Source organism: Sciurus carolinensis, chromosome 14, assembly GCF_902686445.1.
Source record: "Sciurus carolinensis chromosome 14, mSciCar1.2, whole genome shotgun sequence".
Taxonomy (NCBI): Eukaryota; Metazoa; Chordata; class Mammalia; order Rodentia; family Sciuridae; genus Sciurus; species Sciurus carolinensis.
The window spans coordinates 645871-663310 of record NC_062226.1 but is presented as its reverse complement, the minus strand read 5'-3'; the positions used below and the strand labels follow the sequence as shown (position 1 = coordinate 663310).

At 63.8% G+C, this 17440-nt stretch overlaps 4 protein-coding genes across 18 annotated transcripts; 3 read left to right on the top strand and 1 right to left on the bottom strand.

Moving 5' to 3' along the window:
• Positions 1-112: 112 nt before the first annotated feature.
• Positions 113-2043, bottom strand: Rnf208 (ring finger protein 208). Its single transcript, XM_047524983.1, has 2 exons — positions 1857-2043; positions 113-1610 (listed from the first exon to the last, which is right to left on the bottom strand). Exon 2 carries the CDS (start codon positions 1082-1084, stop codon positions 281-283), a length of 804 nt encoding a protein of 267 aa, XP_047380939.1. The 5' UTR covers positions 1085-1610; positions 1857-2043; the 3' UTR covers positions 113-280.
• A 1174-nt stretch (positions 2044-3217) lies between these two features.
• Positions 3218-5667, top strand: Cysrt1 (cysteine rich tail 1). Its single transcript, XM_047525040.1, has 2 exons — positions 3218-4653; positions 5006-5667. Exon 2 carries the CDS (start codon positions 5014-5016, stop codon positions 5431-5433), a length of 420 nt encoding a protein of 139 aa, XP_047380996.1. The 5' UTR covers positions 3218-4653; positions 5006-5013; the 3' UTR covers positions 5434-5667.
• On the top strand, positions 5561-8169 carry Rnf224 (ring finger protein 224). Of its 7 annotated transcripts, none has more exons than XM_047525035.1 (4): positions 5561-5677; positions 6230-6422; positions 7286-7384; positions 7680-8169. In XM_047525035.1, the coding sequence occupies exon 4, from the start codon at positions 7681-7683 to the stop codon at positions 8149-8151; it is 471 nt and encodes a 156-aa protein (XP_047380991.1). In that variant the 5' UTR covers positions 5561-5677; positions 6230-6422; positions 7286-7384; position 7680; the 3' UTR covers positions 8152-8169. The 7 variants fall into 7 exon arrangements, with proteins under 7 accessions (XP_047380991.1, XP_047380989.1, XP_047380994.1 ...); XM_047525033.1 differs by lacking the exon at positions 5561-5677 and adding an exon at positions 5802-5938; XM_047525038.1 differs by lacking the exon at positions 5561-5677 and adding an exon at positions 5802-5938 and having other exon boundaries at positions 7658-8169.
• Positions 8170-8636: 467 nt separating this feature from the next.
• On the top strand, positions 8637-14797 carry Slc34a3 (solute carrier family 34 member 3). Of its 9 annotated transcripts, none has more exons than XM_047525026.1 (11): positions 9293-9369; positions 9706-9788; positions 10492-10615; positions 10829-10915; positions 11487-11630; positions 11698-11809; positions 11886-12081; positions 12246-12732; positions 12805-12921; positions 12990-13114; positions 14186-14797. In XM_047525026.1, the coding sequence occupies exons 3-11, from the start codon at positions 10531-10533 to the stop codon at positions 14648-14650; spliced, it is 1818 nt and encodes a 605-aa protein (XP_047380982.1). In that variant the 5' UTR covers positions 9293-9369; positions 9706-9788; positions 10492-10530; the 3' UTR covers positions 14651-14797. The 9 variants fall into 9 exon arrangements, 8 of the variants coding, with proteins under 8 accessions (XP_047380985.1, XP_047380984.1, XP_047380982.1 ...); XM_047525027.1 differs by having other exon boundaries at positions 9296-9369; positions 9767-9788; XM_047525029.1 differs by lacking the exons at positions 9293-9369; positions 9706-9788 and adding an exon at positions 8637-8774.
• Positions 14798-17440: the final 2643 nt, after the last annotated feature.

The following is a 17440-nucleotide window of genomic DNA, read 5'->3' as shown; positions in this document are numbered from 1 at the left end:
AGCAGAGACCAACCCTGAGCAGAGCCTGGCCTCCCTCTGGCAGGTGCCCACCCTAGTGCCCAAGTCTGGGCATAGCCCACAGGGACAAGCTCCAGTCCAGGGGACAGGTATAAACTTTGGCAAAGAGTTTTAATGGCAAAGTTGGCTGCAGCGACAATGCCACTCGGGGTGGGGCCAGAAGCCATGGTGGGTGAGGAAGGGTCAGCGGGCAACAGGGCAGGGCCAGTTCCCTGAAGCAGCATTGAGCGAGGACTGGCACGCAGTGGTGGGCAAGTGGGCCCTACATGATGGAGCAGGCGGACAGCGGGTTCCGCACGTGACAGGTGCACGCAGCTCCACAGTACTGCCGGAAGGTCTGGTAGCAGCTGCCCTCAGGCTCACCCCCCCACTGGCCCCCGGAAGGGGCAGTCAGTGCCTCAGGAGGCAGGCGACTCAAGATGGACGTGTTGACAGCCAGTGCAGCCAGGCCATAGTCAGTGAAGAGCACAGTCTCACGGCGGCAGGTGGGGCAGGAGATGAACTTGTACTTGGGGCAGGACTCATAGAGAATCTGCAGGCACTGCTCACACACGGAGTGCAGGCAAGACAGCACTCGGGGCCGCCGCTGGGTGACATTGTACGTGTGCCCACAGGTGGGGCACTCCAGGGGCTCACCTGCTGCCACCGTCCCAGTCCCTGATGAAGAAGCCACAGAGGCAGCCGGTCCAGGCCGAATCACGTACTGATTCACGATGACCTCGTCCGCCGCCACCACTCGGGGGAAGCCCAGGTCAGAGCTGCCCTTCCGGGGCCTCCGTGGCAAGGGTGGGGTGTGGGGGGCCCCTTCCAAGGCAGGCATGTCCCCCCCACATGCCTGGTTGACAATGATCTCAGTGTGAGAGGGCCAGGCACGTTTGGGTGCCAGGGTGGGAGTGTGCCTGGGTGCGGGTGGGAAGCAGGGGGCAGCTGCCGGGAGTTCAGGGAACTTTTCAGGATGGACAATTTTCATGGCCTCCATCTTGAGGATGACATGTGGGCCCTTCAGGCAGGACATGAGGAGGCCCGGCCAGCCACTGCCCACCTCGGGCCCAGGGTCAGTCGGCATCCGGCTGTCTGCAGTCAGACTGGACTTTCGGGCAGGAGAGGGTGTTGGCGGGGGACGGGGTGGAAGAGAGGGAGCAGCATCCTGGTCCTGCCAGGCCTGGTGGGGACGCCGGCTGCCCCGTGGACTCCTAGGGACAGCCGGTGAGAGCTGGGGGGGCAGGCCCCCGCCCAGTGGCCACAGTGGCTTCTCTGGTCCAGTCCTGGGAGGAGGAGGAAGGGGTGGGGGTGGGGGAGGCAGACGGGGACAGGGAGGTGTGGGAGACTGCCCTGGGCTGGAGGTCTGACCCAGGGGCTCACCCAGGGTCGCTGGCTGCTGAGGCTGGCAAGGGGGCGTGAGGAGAGCCCCCCCAGCAGCCGAGGTCAGCAATCCCTGGGCCGGGACATCGGGGCAGGCAGGGGCTAGGTGGGCCCCATGGCTCCAGGACAGGGCGCCCAGGGAAGGCAGCTAGCCTGGACACTGGTTGCAGGAGGACCTGGGCGGCAGGCTCCGCGGCACGACCAGAGGAGAGGCCTGCAGCAGGCCCGAGCTGAAGGTGAGAAACAGCGTGAGGGAGCACCCTGGCCCTATCCCACCTCGCCCTCACCCCCAGCCTGCACAAAGGACGGGCGCCCGACCTCTGACCCTGACCTGGGCGGTAGAACCCGACCTCCGCGGGACTGGACCCAGCCCCCTCCCCAGTCCCCGCCTCCAAGGCCGAAAGCTTGGTCCGGAGGGCCGACCCTGCCAGGGTGGGTAGGGGCAGTGCCTGGGACCCCGCCCCTCCCCCGCTCACCTGCCCCAGCCTGGCGTCCCCGGGCCGCGCCGCCGCCGCAGAGGTTGTCTCAAAGGCAGGCCCGGATGCGGCGCCCGCGCCTTGGCCGGGTGGCTCGGGCGGCTCGGGCGGCTCCGGCGGCGACCTCGGGCGATGGCGGGCGCGGGCGGCACCCAGGGGCGCCGGCGCAGGGTTCGGGGCGCGGGGCTCAGCGCGGCGGCGGCGGCGGCGGCGGCGGCGGCGGCGGCGGCGGCAGGTGCGTGCGGAGCGTGGCGCGCTCTGCGGCGGAGGCGCGGGGACCGCAGTGCGCGCGGCGCCCGCCCGCGCCCGCAGCGCCACCCCCCGTCTGGGGACCCGCGCGGGGTCCGCGGGGCGGGGCCAGTCTCTCCGCCGCCCCTCAATCGGCTCAGGCCTGGCGCCGCTCCCGGGGTCGCCCCCCTGTAAGCTGCGTACGGGTCAGAACCTCCACTTTGCTCCCCGGTCCTCCCCTCCCCTGCTGGCTGACCCTGGGTCCTTGCAACCTCCCACCACCTCTGGAAAGAAAATCATTTTTTCCTTGACATTTCGAGGTCTCACAATGCCCCGAGTAGGGAGGAGGAGAGGGGGCCCGCGAGGGATTTCCAGGAAAGCTGGGTCCCACCCAGCGCCCCACCTTGTGCCTGCCCTCACGTGACCCCTGGGAGTATGGTCTCTACTTGTCCTTCCACTCTGTTCGTGGAATTGCCTCGTGTCCTGCTCATCCGCGCACCCACGTGCGCCCAGTACTGGACAGCTCAGAGAGGGATGTGACTTCAAGAGGGATGAGCATGAGGAGGGCAAGCAGATATGACAAGAATGGACCAAGGGAGTTCCGGGGTCAGGAGACTTGGAGGAGGGGTGGACAGAGGGGTGGGGTGAGCGTATGCGGAAGGTTGAAGATGGCTGGATAGTTGGGCAGTTCACTTGTTGGGTGGAGGGCAGCCCACTGAGGACACTCACCTGCCCAAGGCGGGAGTGGCCCTCTGGCATCCCATCAGGTCAGAAGGAAGGCACGCCATCGTCACTCGGTTGTGTGCCAACCTGACCCCACCCAGCAGAGAGGCCCCATTCCTGTTTTCCCCTCAGTGGGCTTCCCTGTTCCATGGTCTGCACCCTCTGCCCACCCGTGGGGTGTCCTCAGGTGAGGAGAGACCCCTCGGGTGAGAGGAGGTCCCAGGATGTGCGGGTAACTGCAGGGCTGGGGACCCAGAGCGTCGGGAGCCTCCGGAGGGCCATTCCCTTTCCCTGCCAGGCCACCATGTAGCGCGCTGCCACTTGGTGATCAGGGTCCATGCCTGACCCTAGCCAGCCAGCCAGGCCTCCTTCAGGACCACAGCCCCTCTCCTCTCTACAGGCCAGACTAAGGGAACGGTGTTCCTGTGGAGCGACACAGGGCCTGCCTTGTGGCTCTGTGGGACCCAGTCCCCGCGCCTGGACTCATTCCACGAGCAGACGTGAGAAGTGTGCTAGTGAGCAGGAGTGCGGTAGAAGCGGCGGCATTACGGGGCCTGGCGTGCCGGTGGGGCAACTGAGGCAGCTGCGGCCAGAGGGCCCAGAGCCCACCGCGGCAGGAGGCTCTGCTCACTGACCCGAGGGCTCCCAAGCTCCGCACGCGGGGAGGTACCGGGCCGTCAACTCCACCCCTTGCTCGAGGCCCCGCCCAGTTGAGCGAGGCCTCGCCCCGCCCCGCGGGGGCGGCCCAAGTCGAGTATCTAAGTACCCGAACCGGGTCTTTTGGGAAACCCTGAAGCGCTGAGGCTTCTGGGGAATCGTCTCCGCTGGGCACCTCGGCCCGGTTTGCGCATGAGCAACACTCCGCCTTGTCGCTAGGGGCGGGATCTGAACGAGCGATGGGCGGGGCCTCAGACGCCTGCGCAGTGGGTCCCCGTCCTCTGCCTCCGAAGCCGGGGTTCCCAGACTCAGTTGGCTGCACTTTCTAGATGCTCAGAACTCCTGTCCAGACTGGTCTGGCTGCCTCACGCCGACCACCCCATCACCCTGGTCAGCGGACCACCTCCCATTTGGTCCCTGGTGTTTCCCCGGCGTGAGTTCTGCAGGTGTAGGGTTCAGGGGAGCCCACCAGTGCCAAGCCGGGCCCCTAGGGCTTGCATCCATTGTCACCCCCACCCCCACGACCCTGCGTGACCGCTAAAGACCTGGGAGCTGAAGCTGTGGAGGCGGGAAGGGGCCAGGGCCAGAGATGGGGCGCTGGGGACAGGTTGACCCAGCCCACCAACTGGAGGGAAAGTGCAGTTTCAGAAGTGAGCAGAAAACAATGTCACTTGTGTCTGAAGTCTCTGTGGCCAACTGTAAGATAAATAAGGTTTACCTACCAAGGTGTGTCAAACGTTTTTTATTAATTAGAAAAGTGGAAAATCCCCAAGTAGCTGATGTAGGCAGGGAGGAACTCTGCCCCAGTAGGGGCATTGAGGAATTCCCCAGACCACCTGTAGGCCCTAGGATCTGAGGACCTGATGCCACTTCCTTGCTGGGGCCATGACCCCAGGTCTTCATGGTGAACCATCCAGGGTGCAGAGCATGCTCTGGATGCATCCTGCCTGAGTCACTCCAGGTTGGCGGTGCCCCTCAGAGCACAAACGGTGGCCGCACCTATCTGAGAATGCGGGGTGGGCAGGCTGCTGTGCTCCAGTTGCTGGGGCCTCTTGGGATCTTGGGAGCCCCATCTTTGAGCTCCACCCCAGGGCCCCGCCCCTCCCCAGGAGGGAAAAGGGAGCTGCCAGACTGCACTCACAGGCTCTGGGAGGACCGAGAGGACAGACTGCCACCACTGCCCCTGCAGGTGAGTCCTGGCTGTGGGTTCTGACCTGCACTCAGGGTACCCCAGGAGAGCCCCTGCCCTCCCTGGACCAGCCCAGCTGTGTCTCCCAGCCTCCCTAACTCCATTTCCAGCTCCATCCCAGGGGTAGGGCTAGAATACTTTGGGGGGGGGGGGTGACAGCTGGAGACTCTGGCCTTCCATGACATCTGGGTCTTGCACACACAGGGCTCCATACCTGTGGACACTGATGCCTTGGGGATGCAGGCCCCTGATGAGGCAGGCCTCTCCTGGGTGGGTGCTTTCCTGTGCTGCAGGCTCTGAGGCCACTGTCCCCTTCCTGAGCTGATGTCCGCGTCTCTATTGACCCCTGCAGCCTGTGCCATGGATCCTCATGAGATGGTTGTCAAGAACCCATATGCCCACATCAGCATCCCCCGGGCTCACCTGCGGCCTGACCTGGGGCAGCAATTAGAGGAGGGTCCCTCGTTCACATCCTCAGAGATGCAGCCTCTGCCAGAGGTGACCTGCACCCCAGAACCAGCCTGTCTCCTGCAACCCACCAAGGGCCCAGGGCCCAAAGGGGCCAAGGGAGCTGCTCCAGACCAGAGCCAGCAGGCCTGGAAGCAGCCCTGCAACCCCTATGGCAGTGGGCAGCGCCCGGGAGGACTAACCTATGCTGGCCTGCCACCCGTGGGGCGAGGAGATGACATCGCCCACCACTGCTGCTGCTGCCCCTGCTGCTCCTGCTGCCACTGCCCACGCTTCTGCCGCTGTCACAGCTGCTGCTGCGTGGTCTCATAGCCCACAAAAGGCTGCGGGCCTAGGCCTTTGCTCAGCAGCCAAGGCAGCGCTGGACATTAGGGGCAGCCATTGTCATGAGCATCAGCCACTTCCTGCCTCTGGACCTTGGGCACTTGGGACCAGGAAGACTACTGGCTCAGCCTGGGCCCTTCAAACAAAGTCCTGGAAACTGGTCATGTTGATGGTGACAGGGACACTCCTTACACTTCCTGCAAGGCCCTGGCAATAAAGCAGTGTGAACTCGGTGCCAGCAACCCCTCTTTTGCGGCTGGCCCCTTTGGGAAAGGTCCCGGGCTAGAAGACAGCAGCTTCTCCCATGTGGACACTATGCACACACTCAGTCCCTGCAGCAGGCTCCCAGCCTCCAGGGGATGGCCAGGCTGCCTTGCACTTCCTAGGCCTGAGGCTGAGACCCTGAGCAGGGTCCATTCCTGAGTCACATGGCAGGAGGATGCCATACATGGTTCTAGGGGTGCAGGAGCCCCAAGAAAGGCAGATAGTTGAGGTTTCGCAGGATGGTGGAGGGAGGGGCTGGTACAGGCAGTTTTCAGGGAGTGGGCACTCAGGACAGCAACGCCCAGGAGTCAGGATGGAGCCCTGCCCACTGTGAGTCACCTCCCAGTCTGAACCAGGTTGCTTTTCTGGTTTCCCACAAAACATCAAAACTCCTGCACATCCAGATCTGTGCTGTTTGCCTGCTGTCCCACACCAGGGCTGGGCTTCTTGAAGGCAAGGCAGGGAGTGGGCTGGGTGGAGTAAGGGCCACAGGTGCCATTTCCCATGTCCACCATTGCAGGATGCCTGTCCACATGTGAGGAGCTAGATACCAGGGCAGGGAGTGTATGAGAAGTTCCCCTGTGGGCATCCTGACATTTCCGGGGCGGGGCAGAGACATGGCACCACAAGGAGGTGGAAGTCGAGCTGGCCTCACAAGACAGACGGGTCCCCTGTGGCCAGCCCTCCCCTGCACATAAGGACAGGCAAAGCAGGTGTGTTGTGTGTGGAGGTCTCTGCACGTGGGCGGACAGGTCATTACTCTACTCTGGGCCTGGCTCTCTGTCCCTGCTCCCGGGCAGGGAAACCTGCCTGACCAGTCCTGGAAGCGGACTGCCAAGGGGTGGGCAGGAGGGAGAAGAGCACTTCTGTTCTTGGACTTCCTCCCAGTGGGGACCCTACCGGGTGCCCCCAACTGTGTTGTGCCTGTGGTCTTTGTCACTGGGCACCCTCACCACACCTCCCAGAACCAAAGCTTCCTGAGCCGGCCTGAAGGCCACAGAAGAGCAAAGGCCAGCTGAGAGTGTTTCCGGGAGGCCTGGGATGGTCCCGGTGTGAGGGGACTGCTACACGTGGTGTGTGAGCGCCACCTTGTGGCCGAAAGGGCTGGCTGCTGCACATAGCCGAACGTCCTAGACCCAGCCCCGCAGGTGATGCCAAGTCACACAGGAACAAGGACGTGCACCCCTAAAGGGAGACTGCAGGGAAGCAGGGACCCTCGGGCTCTGAGTTGGCAAGGCACTGGGCGACCTTCCTGGTGGAGATGACATGAACTGGGAACCAAAGATTGGGCATGTCCCAGGCCAAGACAGGAAAGCTGTGGTGGGGGAGTTTGTGTGGGAGGGGAGGGTGAGAGTGGGGGCTGCGGGGAGCGTCAGCGTCGAGGAGAGGCGCTTTGGGGGAAGAACTGCAAGGCCAGGCCTAGCTGGCGTTTATGACGGACAGGAAGGGAGTGGTGTGCAAGGGGAGGGGTCAGCTTGCCTCCTACCAAGTGGGTGGTGCATCAGATCCAGTTGCAGGTGCTTTGTGGACGAAAGAGGAGCCCAGTCCTGCTGCAGCAACCACCTGTCTGTTGCAGGGCCAGTGACGCACGCCCGGGGTGGGGAGTCCCAGGTCCTCAGCCTGCTTCTCTGGCCACCTTCTGACTGGGCACAGCCACTCAGTGGAGCTGAAGCAGGTAAGCAAGACCTGGGCTGAAGCAGCCGGGGCGGGGTGGGCCAGGGTTGCACAGGAGGGTCACAGGTGGAAGGGGACAGGATGCCGACCAGCCACCGGCCACAGAAACCAGAGGCACACCCAGCCCTTGTGTCTGATCGCCTTGAGGGTTCTGCCCACCCTACAAGTGGTTCCTGGGCTCTGGGACACACTCCTAGTGCTAGTGCCCACCCCTGCCAGGTGGTCACAGACACAGGAGGGTGTGGGATGTGACCCGTGCCCCTGCTCCTGCCAGCTTCCCTACACGCCTCCCCTAGGATGCTGCGGCCTGAGAGCCCCCGAGCTTTGGAGGAGGGGGCAGGCCCTGGGGCCCTGCGGGACGACTGCGTCATCTGCTACTCGGCCTATGACCTCTCTGGGCACCTGCCCCGCCGCCTCTACTGTGGCCACACCTTCTGCCAGGCATGTGTGCGGCAACTGGACACCCTGGCCCACGAACAGCACTGGATCCCCTGTCCACAGTGCCGCCAGAGCACACCCACACCCCGCGGAGGGGTGGCCATGCTGGACCTGGACCTGGCTGCCTTCCTGGCGGTCAGGGCTGAGCGGGAACCCTTGAGGATGCAGCCCCGCCCGCCCACCCCCTTCAAAGGCAGCGCCGCCGTCACGCGGCAGCCGGGGGCGCTGTGCCCTTCCTTGGGCCCCCAGCCTCACTTGCCCCGGCCCAGACACTGCTGCTGGGGCTGTGGCAGCCTGTGTTGGAGTCCCCAGGGCAGCCCCGAGGTCTGAGCTCTGCCCACTCCCACTCTTGTGGGGGGAACGGCTGCCCAAGCATGCCTGCACTGGACTGCTGGACACACAGGTCCACCCCCAACTTGGTGGCACGGCCTCCTGGGTACAGCCCCACATGGCCCAGCATGATGCTGACACCCCAGCTGCAATGCCCACAGGCCATAGCCTAAGGTCAGGGACTATGGTCACAGTGCTGCAGAGTCTACAGGAGGCTGGTGATGTCCCACGACGCTGGCCAGATTCCCTGACTGTGTGCCCAGCTGGGCTGCTGCTGTCTGAGTCCCCTGCGAACTAGCCAGGCCTGGATTCATTCAGATGATGGTTCCTAAGAGGCTGGGGCTCCAGCTGTTCCTGAGGGGATGCAGGAGCCAGGAGGGTGGGCAGGGCCAGCTCCTCCACCCCTGACCGGCACAGGAGCCCTGTGGATTTGTCTGTCAACCATGTTCACTGAGCTCTACTGTGAGTCAGGCACCTTCTGGGAGGGTCTCCAGTGCACACCACCACCCACCACCCTGACAGGCACGCAGGAGAGTGCTGTGGGCAAGGCCAGCCCAGGGAGGCTGGGTCGGTTCCCAGCTTCCTTCTGCCTCTGGTAGACACAACGCAGACCCTTCACAGGGGTGAGAGGCTGTGGACACTGAGGACCACCCCCACAAGACAGGGCTGTAACACCCTCATCTCCACGGGAAGGAGCTGTTATTCAGGTCCCTGGGAGGGCCCCCTACGTGGTGGGGGGCAGAACGGGGAGGAAAGAGAATTTGCTGAGTGGACAGAGGCTTCCTCCTTCCCTGGGGCAAAGTCCCCTAGGCACCTGGTGGTGGGGATGGGAAGTGAGCATAGCAGGATGCTGGGGCCAGCAGGCTCCCTGGGGAAACTGGGCTTATGGGGGAAGGGCCGGCCCACAAGCCAGGGGCAGCAAGGGGTCAGACCCCAGAAAGGGCATCCCACAATTTTAGGTCAGGTCATCAGCATCAGCTGAAGAGAAGTATTCAAGTGGAGGGTCAGGTAGCAGCTGGGCAGTGTGGCCTGGGGCAGGGCTCTGCCCTCCTCCCTCCCTCTTTGCAGATGAAGACACCATGCCCTGAAGCTCACTGGCCACTACTGGGGCTGAGCCTGCTGAGAGCCTGGCCAGGCACCACTCTCCCCTGAACCAGGACCCAAACCCTGGCCAGGTGCCTCCCAGGCCACCTGGAGAAGCCTGTCCTTCCTGCAGATGTACATCCAAGGGCTGCCTGCTACCTTCCCTCAGGGCGGGGATGACCGGGATACAGTCCACAGGGCACCAGCATCCTGCCCTGGGTGGAATGCAGTGTCACTGGTCACATAGACACCTACTGGAGGACCTCGTGGCTCCAGCCCTGCAATGCCCCGACCTAAAAGGGGACCCATCTTTGGGAGGCACCCACTCCAAGAGAGTTGGGCTGGGGGTTCAGAGCTCCTAGCTCCAGGAGACCAGGACCTGCACTAGGCCCCTGGCCTTGGAACTGGGCAGGGTCTCCCCTCGGGGGCCTCGGCTCCTGGGTAAACATTAATGGGCTCGGCACACAGCAGGTCATGTGCGCACCCAGCGGATCTTTGACCTGCAGCTGCTCCTTCTGTCTCCTCCCTGCAGGTGCCCCTCAACACTCACGCAGGTAGGAGCCCCCAGAACCAAGCCCCTGCCAAGGACATGGAGGCCTAGTGACTGCCAGGTCCAGGGCTTAGGCCTCAACTGGGCCCCCAGGATCTCAGGACAAGTGAGGCTAGCCCGAGACAGGAAGGACGGGTGACAGGAAAGACCTTCAGACCTGAGTCCAGGGGTCTGGGAGGGCGTCAGAGTAGAGGGCTGGGACAGGCAGCCCTGGCCCCGAAGACAGCAGGCGCAGAGCTGGGGAGAGGAGCCGCAAGTGGGCTGGGGTGCCCAAGCCCCTGGCCCTGCTTCTCATCCTGGGGGTGGGGCCTTTATCAAGTGGAGACGTCACCGTTTGGTATCAAATGCCAAAGTCTACCCTGGGACCATCGCAGTGTCCCCAGTGACACCTGGCAGGAGAGGTCTCGGGGCTCCCTAGCTTCCGAACACTTCTCGCCAGCGGCACCCGGAACCCTGTGCCTCTGCCAGGCTTCCTCCAACTGGGACCCGCGAGGGAGCTGGGGAGACAGGGCCCTCTCCACTCTGCGCCCCCAAAGTGGACTGGGTGATCGTGGCAGCTGCCTGAGGTCACTACAGCCACCCCCCGTGAGGTGCGGGAGGCGGGTGAGGGGCAGCAGCCAGGCCTGGGTTGGAGGACCTGAGTTCAGCTGATTGGCAGGGTGGGGTGGCGGCGGGGGGGAGACATCTCTCCACTGCCTCCCCCTCAGATCTGAGCTTGGACCTCAGGCTCATCCTACCCCAAATCCATGCCGAATTCCCTCGCCAGTGACCAGGTCTCCCCGCCAAATCTGGACACCATTGACCTGGTGGACTGCAGTCTGAGCAATGCAGGTACCGGGAGCCTCAGGGAATGCCCAGGTCCAGCCGCACACCTGAGCAGGGGAGGGTGTCTGGCTGAAGAGCCTGGGGCTCTGGACCACTCTGGTCAGAGCTGGAGCCCCCGCCCCTCCTCGTCCTGCTTCTGCCCCGAGCCCCTCATGCCCAGCCCCTCCTCTTGCCTGCCCTGTTTTGTCCCCTTCTTGGGGACTTGACTCCACCCTACAGGAAACTCCAGTTCTGTCCCAGTCTTAGAGGAGGGGACCATGGACCCATGGGCCCTTCCTCAGCAGAAGGACACTGGCCAGCTGAAAGGTAGGCCTCTGGGTACCAGGGGTGGCAGGTCGCAGGTCCCTTATTCCCCAGATCTGTGAAGAGAGAGTGCAGGGTGACTCCTGCCCAGACAGGCCCCGTGGAAACCCACCCAGCAGGCCGCTGCCCAGGGAGACCTCTGCCCTTCACCACCTGCCCTGCCCTGAGGTGAAGGGCCACCCTGCCGACCTTCCCTCCTCCTCCTCCCTGGGGCTGTGGGCTTGGCCATACTGCCAAAGAAAGGAGTGGGGAGCCTGCCCTGCCCTGCCCTGGGGACCGTGGGACAGCAGGGGTTTCTGGACTCCACCTGGGGTGACAGAGAAGAGATGGCCCGTCCTTGCTGGGCAGAGGGGAAGGGCTGCCGGGGCCCCGTGTTCCCAGCACTCGGCGTGGCCAGCAGGTCGCACCAGCGGGGCGTCGGCTTCCCGAAGGCTTGTGGGCCCCTGGGCAGCCTCCCTGGACATCCTTAGCTCTGCCTTCCAGCTGCTAGGCAGCAAGTGACCAGGTGGGCAGTGGGGGCGGGTGCAGGCTGTCAGCCCTCTGCAGCCTCCACGGAACTCTCTTTTGGACACAGGCAAAATGGCTGGAGACATCTTCAAGGACAGTGTGGTGCTGTCCAACCCCGCGGCCGGGCTGGTCGTAGGCGTGTTGGTCACCGTCCTTGTACAGAGCTCCAGCACATCCTCCTCCATCGTGGTCAGCATGGTGGCCTCCCAATGTGAGTGTGCCCCTTTCCCCACCGTGGGGGTGGGAGTGGGTGGGTGGCTGACGTGCTGCCCCCACAGTGCTGACCGTCCAGGTGTCTGTGCCCGTCATCATGGGTGTCAACGTCGGCACGTCCGTCACCAGCACCCTGGTCTCAATGGCTCAGTCTGGGGACCGGGACGCATTTCGCAGGTGAGTCAGGGCGGGGGGCAGGGCCAGGGGCTGCGCAGCCACAGCCAGGCCTCCTGACGGCCACCCGCGGGTCCAGGGCCTTCAGTGGCTCAGCGGTGCACGGCGTCTTCAACTGGCTCACGGTGCTGGTCTTGCTGCCACTGGAGAGTGCCACGGCCATGCTGGCGCAGCTGAGCCAGTGCATCCTGGGCGCCGCCAGCCTGCAGCCCGGCGGGCAGGCCCCTGGCATCCTCAAGGTGCTGACGCAGCCGCTCACCCACCTCATAGTGCAGGTGAGATCGGCCGTATTCTCAGGAGGCCGTGGGTCTGGCCACTGAAGGAAAGTGGGGAGCCCTGCCCTGGACAGGGGCCGAGGAGGGAGGGGAAGGCACAAGTGGGCAGAGCAGGACGGACCCTGTGGACACCTGAGCACCAATCTCGACCCCTCTGACCCCAGCTGGAGGGCAGTGTGATCGCCGGCAACGCCACCAACAGCAGCCTCATTAAGCGGTGGTGCGGCGTCAGGGCAGAGACGGTGAGGTGCCCCGTCCCAGTCCTTCGCCTGGCCTCTGATCTGCCAAATCACCCCACCCACTCTGACCCTTGCGTCCTCTGGGCTCCGCCTGCCTGTTGGACCTGTCCTGAGTTCTGCCTCCCCCGCTGCCCCCAGACCCAGGGTACCAGCAACGCATGCGGCGCCTCCGGTCCCTGCACAGGCTTCCCTGTGAGCCCCCCCGCCCCTGCCGGGGCCAACCTGACCGCCCCCCACCCGCCAGGCCGGCACCTGTTTGCGGGCTCGGCACTGACAGACCCGGCCGTGGGCTGCATCCTGCTGGCGGGCTCGCTGCTGGTGCTCTGCCTCTGCCTGGTCCTCATGGTCAAGCTCCTCCACTCTCTGCTGCGCGGCCGCCTCGCCCAGGCCGTGAGGACTGTCATCAACGCAGGTGGGGGGTCCCTGGGCCTGGGACCGGAGGGCAGGGCAGGGACAGGCCCGTGACCTGGCTGCCCACCCCCAGACTTCCCCTTCCCCTGCGGCTGGCTCGGTGGTTACCTGGCGATCCTCGTGGGTGCCGGCCTGACTTTCCTGCTCCAGAGCAGCAGCGTCTTCACCGCTGCCATCGTGCCACTCATGGGTGAGCTGGGAGGTAGTGGAGCTAGGGGGCCTCTGGGTGGGACCTGGTGGTGACCCCCGCTTCTCCAGGTGTTGGGGTGATCAGCCTGGATCGGGCATACCCCCTTCTCCTGGGCTCCAACGTCGGCACCACCGCCACGGCCCTGCTGGCTGCGTTGGCCAGCCCTGCGGACATGCTGTTCCCTGCCGTCCAGGTACCACCCTCAGCCCCTTCCCTTCCCTTCCCTTCCCCAGCCACAGCCCAGGTTCTCCCTGAATTCCTTGGGCTCCAGCCACAAGCCCCCTTGGACCCCTCACGGTCCCAGTCCCTGCTCTTCCTCCTGAGACCTGTCCTCTCTAGTGCTGCTTTCTCAGCATGACCTCCAATCCTCTCCCTTTGGCAGCCCCCCCAGGTTCCCCTGTGTGGCCCCTGCTCCTCCACCATCCACCTCCTGCTCTGCACTGTGAGCCCTGGAGGTCTGCCCTGGCCTCGGGGGGCTCCCAGCTCCCAGTCTCTGTTCTGGGGCTCCCAGAAGGCCTCTCCTGTGAAGAGCAGCCTCCCCATGTATCACCTGAACACAACAGGTGGTCCCCTGAATGAGGCACTGCCTTTCCAGCCCCATCTCACAAGCCCACCCACCTGTGCTGGGCACTCCATGCCACCTGTGCCCAGCCACGGTTCTGTCTCCAGGGTGCTTCCCCCAACTCTGGACCCCCCAGCTCTGCACCCTGCTTCCAGACCTGCGTTGCTCCTGCTCTAAAGCACTCTGTCCACTGCCCTGGCTGGAGCATCCTCTGCCTGGGCGCCTGGACAGAACCCCTAAACCCTGGATCAGCCTGGGCTGTTGCTTGCAGGAAGTGATGATCAGGCCCTGCCCGGCTCCAGCCTGCATCCCACCCTGCCCCAGCTGTCCACTCAGACCCTCCCAGTGCAGGGCCCTGCCCCACCCCTTCCAGAAGCCTGCCAGACTGCACCCTCCAGGAGCGGTCTGTTCCCTGGTCATGTGACTCGGCCTCCAGCAGGACGTGCCTTGAGAGTGGCAGGGTGCAGCCGCTGCACTGGGGCTGGCCCAGGTGTGTGCAGGAGGCAGCGAGTGGGAATGTGCCCACACCTGGCCTGAACCTGCCCTCCCAGGTGGTCCACCTCAGTCTCTGAGCAGGATGTGAAGACAAGCTTTAGACTTGGGCCCTTTCTGCAGAGTGAGAGGGCCAGAGGTCCTGGGAGCCCAGGTGACCCCACATTACCTGGCCCAGGCTCCTAACCCTTCTGCCATCCCACCCACCAGGTTGCCCTCATCCACTTCCTCTTCAATCTTGCTGGCATACTGCTGTGGTATTTGGTGCCCATCCTACGGCTGCCCATCCCACTGGCCAAGCGCTTTGGAGACTTGACTGCCCGCTACCACTGGGTGGCCATTGTCTATCTGCTCCTCACCTTCCTACTGCTGCCCTTGGCAGCCTTTGGGCTCTCCCTGGCAGGGAGCGCGGTGCTGGCTGCAGTTGGGGCTCCCCTGGTGGGGCTGGTGCTCCTTGTCATCCTAGTTAATGTTCTACAGCAGCGACGGCCATCTTGGCTGCCCCACTGCCTGCAGTCTTGGGCCTGGCTGCCCCTCTGGCTTCATTCTCTGGAGCCCTGGGACCGCCTGGTGACTCACTGTTGCCCTGGCAGGGCCTGTGGCCCCCCTCAGACCACCACCAAAGAGGCTCACTGCTATGGGAATCCTGAGATCCTGGCTTCCCAGCAGTTGTGAAGGGCGGGCACCACATCAGATCACCCCAGCTCCGCTGGCCTCAGGGTCCCACAATTGAGAGCAAGCTTACCAGGTGCCCCTGGGGGAGGGCTGTGGTGCAGAGACTCCTGAGCCTCCACAGCCCCTTTGAAAATAAATGAACCTGTTACCCAGTACCCAAGAGTAGCGAGTGGTCTTCTCTCCCAGGAGGAGCAGCACGGATGCTGCCCCTAGCGACACTCAGGGGCTGGGGCGTAAGTGACCCATCATGTCCTAGGCTGCAGCTGGTTTCTCTCCGTGGCCCCTGGAGACAGGGGGTTGCAGGGGCAGGCTTCCCGCACGAGAGCTCTCTGGGTCTGAACCGGCCTGCGTCCTTCCAGGCTGCTGGAGGGCCCAGCCAGCAGGGCAGCCGGTGTCCCCCTGCACCGCCTGCGGGTGCTTGGAGGGAAGGCGGTCGGGCACATGACGTTGCCGTGGAGGAGGGGGTGAGGGAGCTGCGACCAGGACCAAGTTGTCCTCGAGGTGCCACCCCCGGCCCCCAGGTACAGGTCCTGGTCCTTGCTCCTGGAGAAGGGCGCCGCGCCCGGGCAGCGCATGGGGGCTGGACCAGGGTCTTCCCACGTCGCCAGGGGGCGCCCCTCAGCCCGCGGGAACCTGCTCCACCTGCGCAACCGCCGCCGCCGCCGCGACCAAAGGCGAGGCAAAGCCAGTGTCCCCAATACCCGGGAGGGGATGGGAGCCCTGTAGGACATGAGGGCCTGGGGAAAGGATGGACGCCCCCAGGGGCAGGGGCACCCCAGGAGGCATGGGGTGCTGGCTGGGCGTCCTGTCTTCCTCGAGCCTCCGGCTCTGCGGTCTGGTTTCCACACTGGAAGGCTTGTCTGCCCACCAGCAGGTCACTGGACACCAGGGAAGCTGCAGGGAGCGCCGGTAACTTGCAGCCCTGGGCGGCCTACCCCCCAATCCCACCACCCCACACTACCTTCAAGGACAGCATGCGGCTCTCAGCACTCAGTCAGCAAGCTGTGTGTGGGGTGTTGGGGGATGACCCCAGGAGGCGACCCCAACAGGAACACGGGGGTGTGCCCATCTGCCACTCACACTCTCCTGGCCCAGAACCTTTCTTCCCAGTTCCCTCTGGGATTTGCCTAACCAGACTAGTGGGTATGGAATGTGGCTGTCAGGAAGATGAGGCCTGGGGAAGCCCCAGAGTCATTTCTTGCCTGTGGCCCTGTCCTTTTACTCTTTGGTTCCCTTAGTACCCCCCGGGTCCCCCCAGGTCCTCTGTCCCCTTAGCCCCTGGTGTTCTCTAGGTTCTCCCCCACACACACACCTGGGAGGCCTGGGTTTCACTAAAGGAGGGAACTGCCTGTTCTGGAAGCCCGACGAGGTGCAGGGTGGGCTTCAGCAAGGACAGACAGCCCTCTCCACGGCAAGCCCATGCACCCCAGCCTACTCCTCCACCCTGAGATTGCAGGACCCTCCTGTTGACCCAGCGTCAGGTCCCTCTGATATCCCTGGGCCTGGCCGGTTCCCCAGGGAGACCCATTTGGGGCGGCATGAGGTCTCGTGGAGACAGGGAAGAAGCACCCTGGGCACCTCTCCTTCCGGGGCGGAGGAGGCTCCATAAAGGCTGACTGCAGGGTGCTTTAAGGCCGCAAGGACTGTCCGCCTGCTGCCCCTGCCTGGTGGTAACGCACCCTCCCACTGGGACCATGGCCACCAGTAAACAGAGCCTTCCTTGTGGACGCCTCCAACAGCTGCAGGCTGGGGGGGAGGGCAGGTGCGCAGTGCTCCCAGGCCCCTCCTGCCCTGCTTCCTTGCTCTTCAGGCCTTCTCTGCTGTGCATCCTGCCTGACCACAGGCCCAGAATCAGGCGCTCCTGGTCCCTTCTGTCTTCCTCTCCCTACGGGCAGCAGCACCGTGGTTCAGAGTGGGGACCTGCAAGGCCTCCCCCCATCAGCTCTGCAGTCACTGTCCTTGTTGAGCTCAGGCCCCCACCAAGGGCCACGGGGAGTCTTTTGCTATATTTCTTTTTCTTTCTTTCTTTTTCTTTTTTTGGACTGGAGATTGAAACCAAGGGCACTTACTACTGAGCTACATTTCCAGCTCTTTTAATTTTAAGACAGGGTCTCACTAAATTGCTGAGGCTGTTCTCAAACTTGTGATCCTCTTATCTCAGCCTCCTGAGCCACTGTGCCCAGCTTTTTTGTTGTCTTTCCCTGACTAAAGTCCACCTCACAAGGGCAACATAAGGGGCAAGGTAGACAGCTTCACGCTAGGGAGAGTTCTGACTCATGCAGGGAGGTGGCACAACCTACATCCTATGACCTGTAAATAGGGTGCCGTGCTGACCTCCCACCACTGTGGGCACTGGTCAAGGAAGCAAGGGCTTTTTCTAGTGAGGATGGGCCCTCAGGCCACAGACTGGGGGTGAGGTGGCTTTAACAGGATGCCAGAATGCTGGGGACCCCAACATCTTGATGAGCAGACTGGCAGGGCTTTGTTGGTGAGAGGGAAAACGAACTTCTCCCTGCTTCACCATGGGTTTAAATGGCCTCCCTGTCTACTGCCCAGGCAGCTGAATTACTCTGCAGGGCGCTGAGCCAACTCAGGGGATGCAGTGGGCACCAGGAGGACCCTAGGATGCCAGGCAATGACCCTGCAAACCCCACAAGCCATTGTAGGACTCCAGAGCTTCTGAAGGATGGGTCCTGTGTCAATGGCCAACCCCTCTCCTGAACCAGTCTGTCCAGGTGGGGGCTCATCCCCCAGGTCCTGCTCGAACTGCTTGGCATTGACATGCTGACT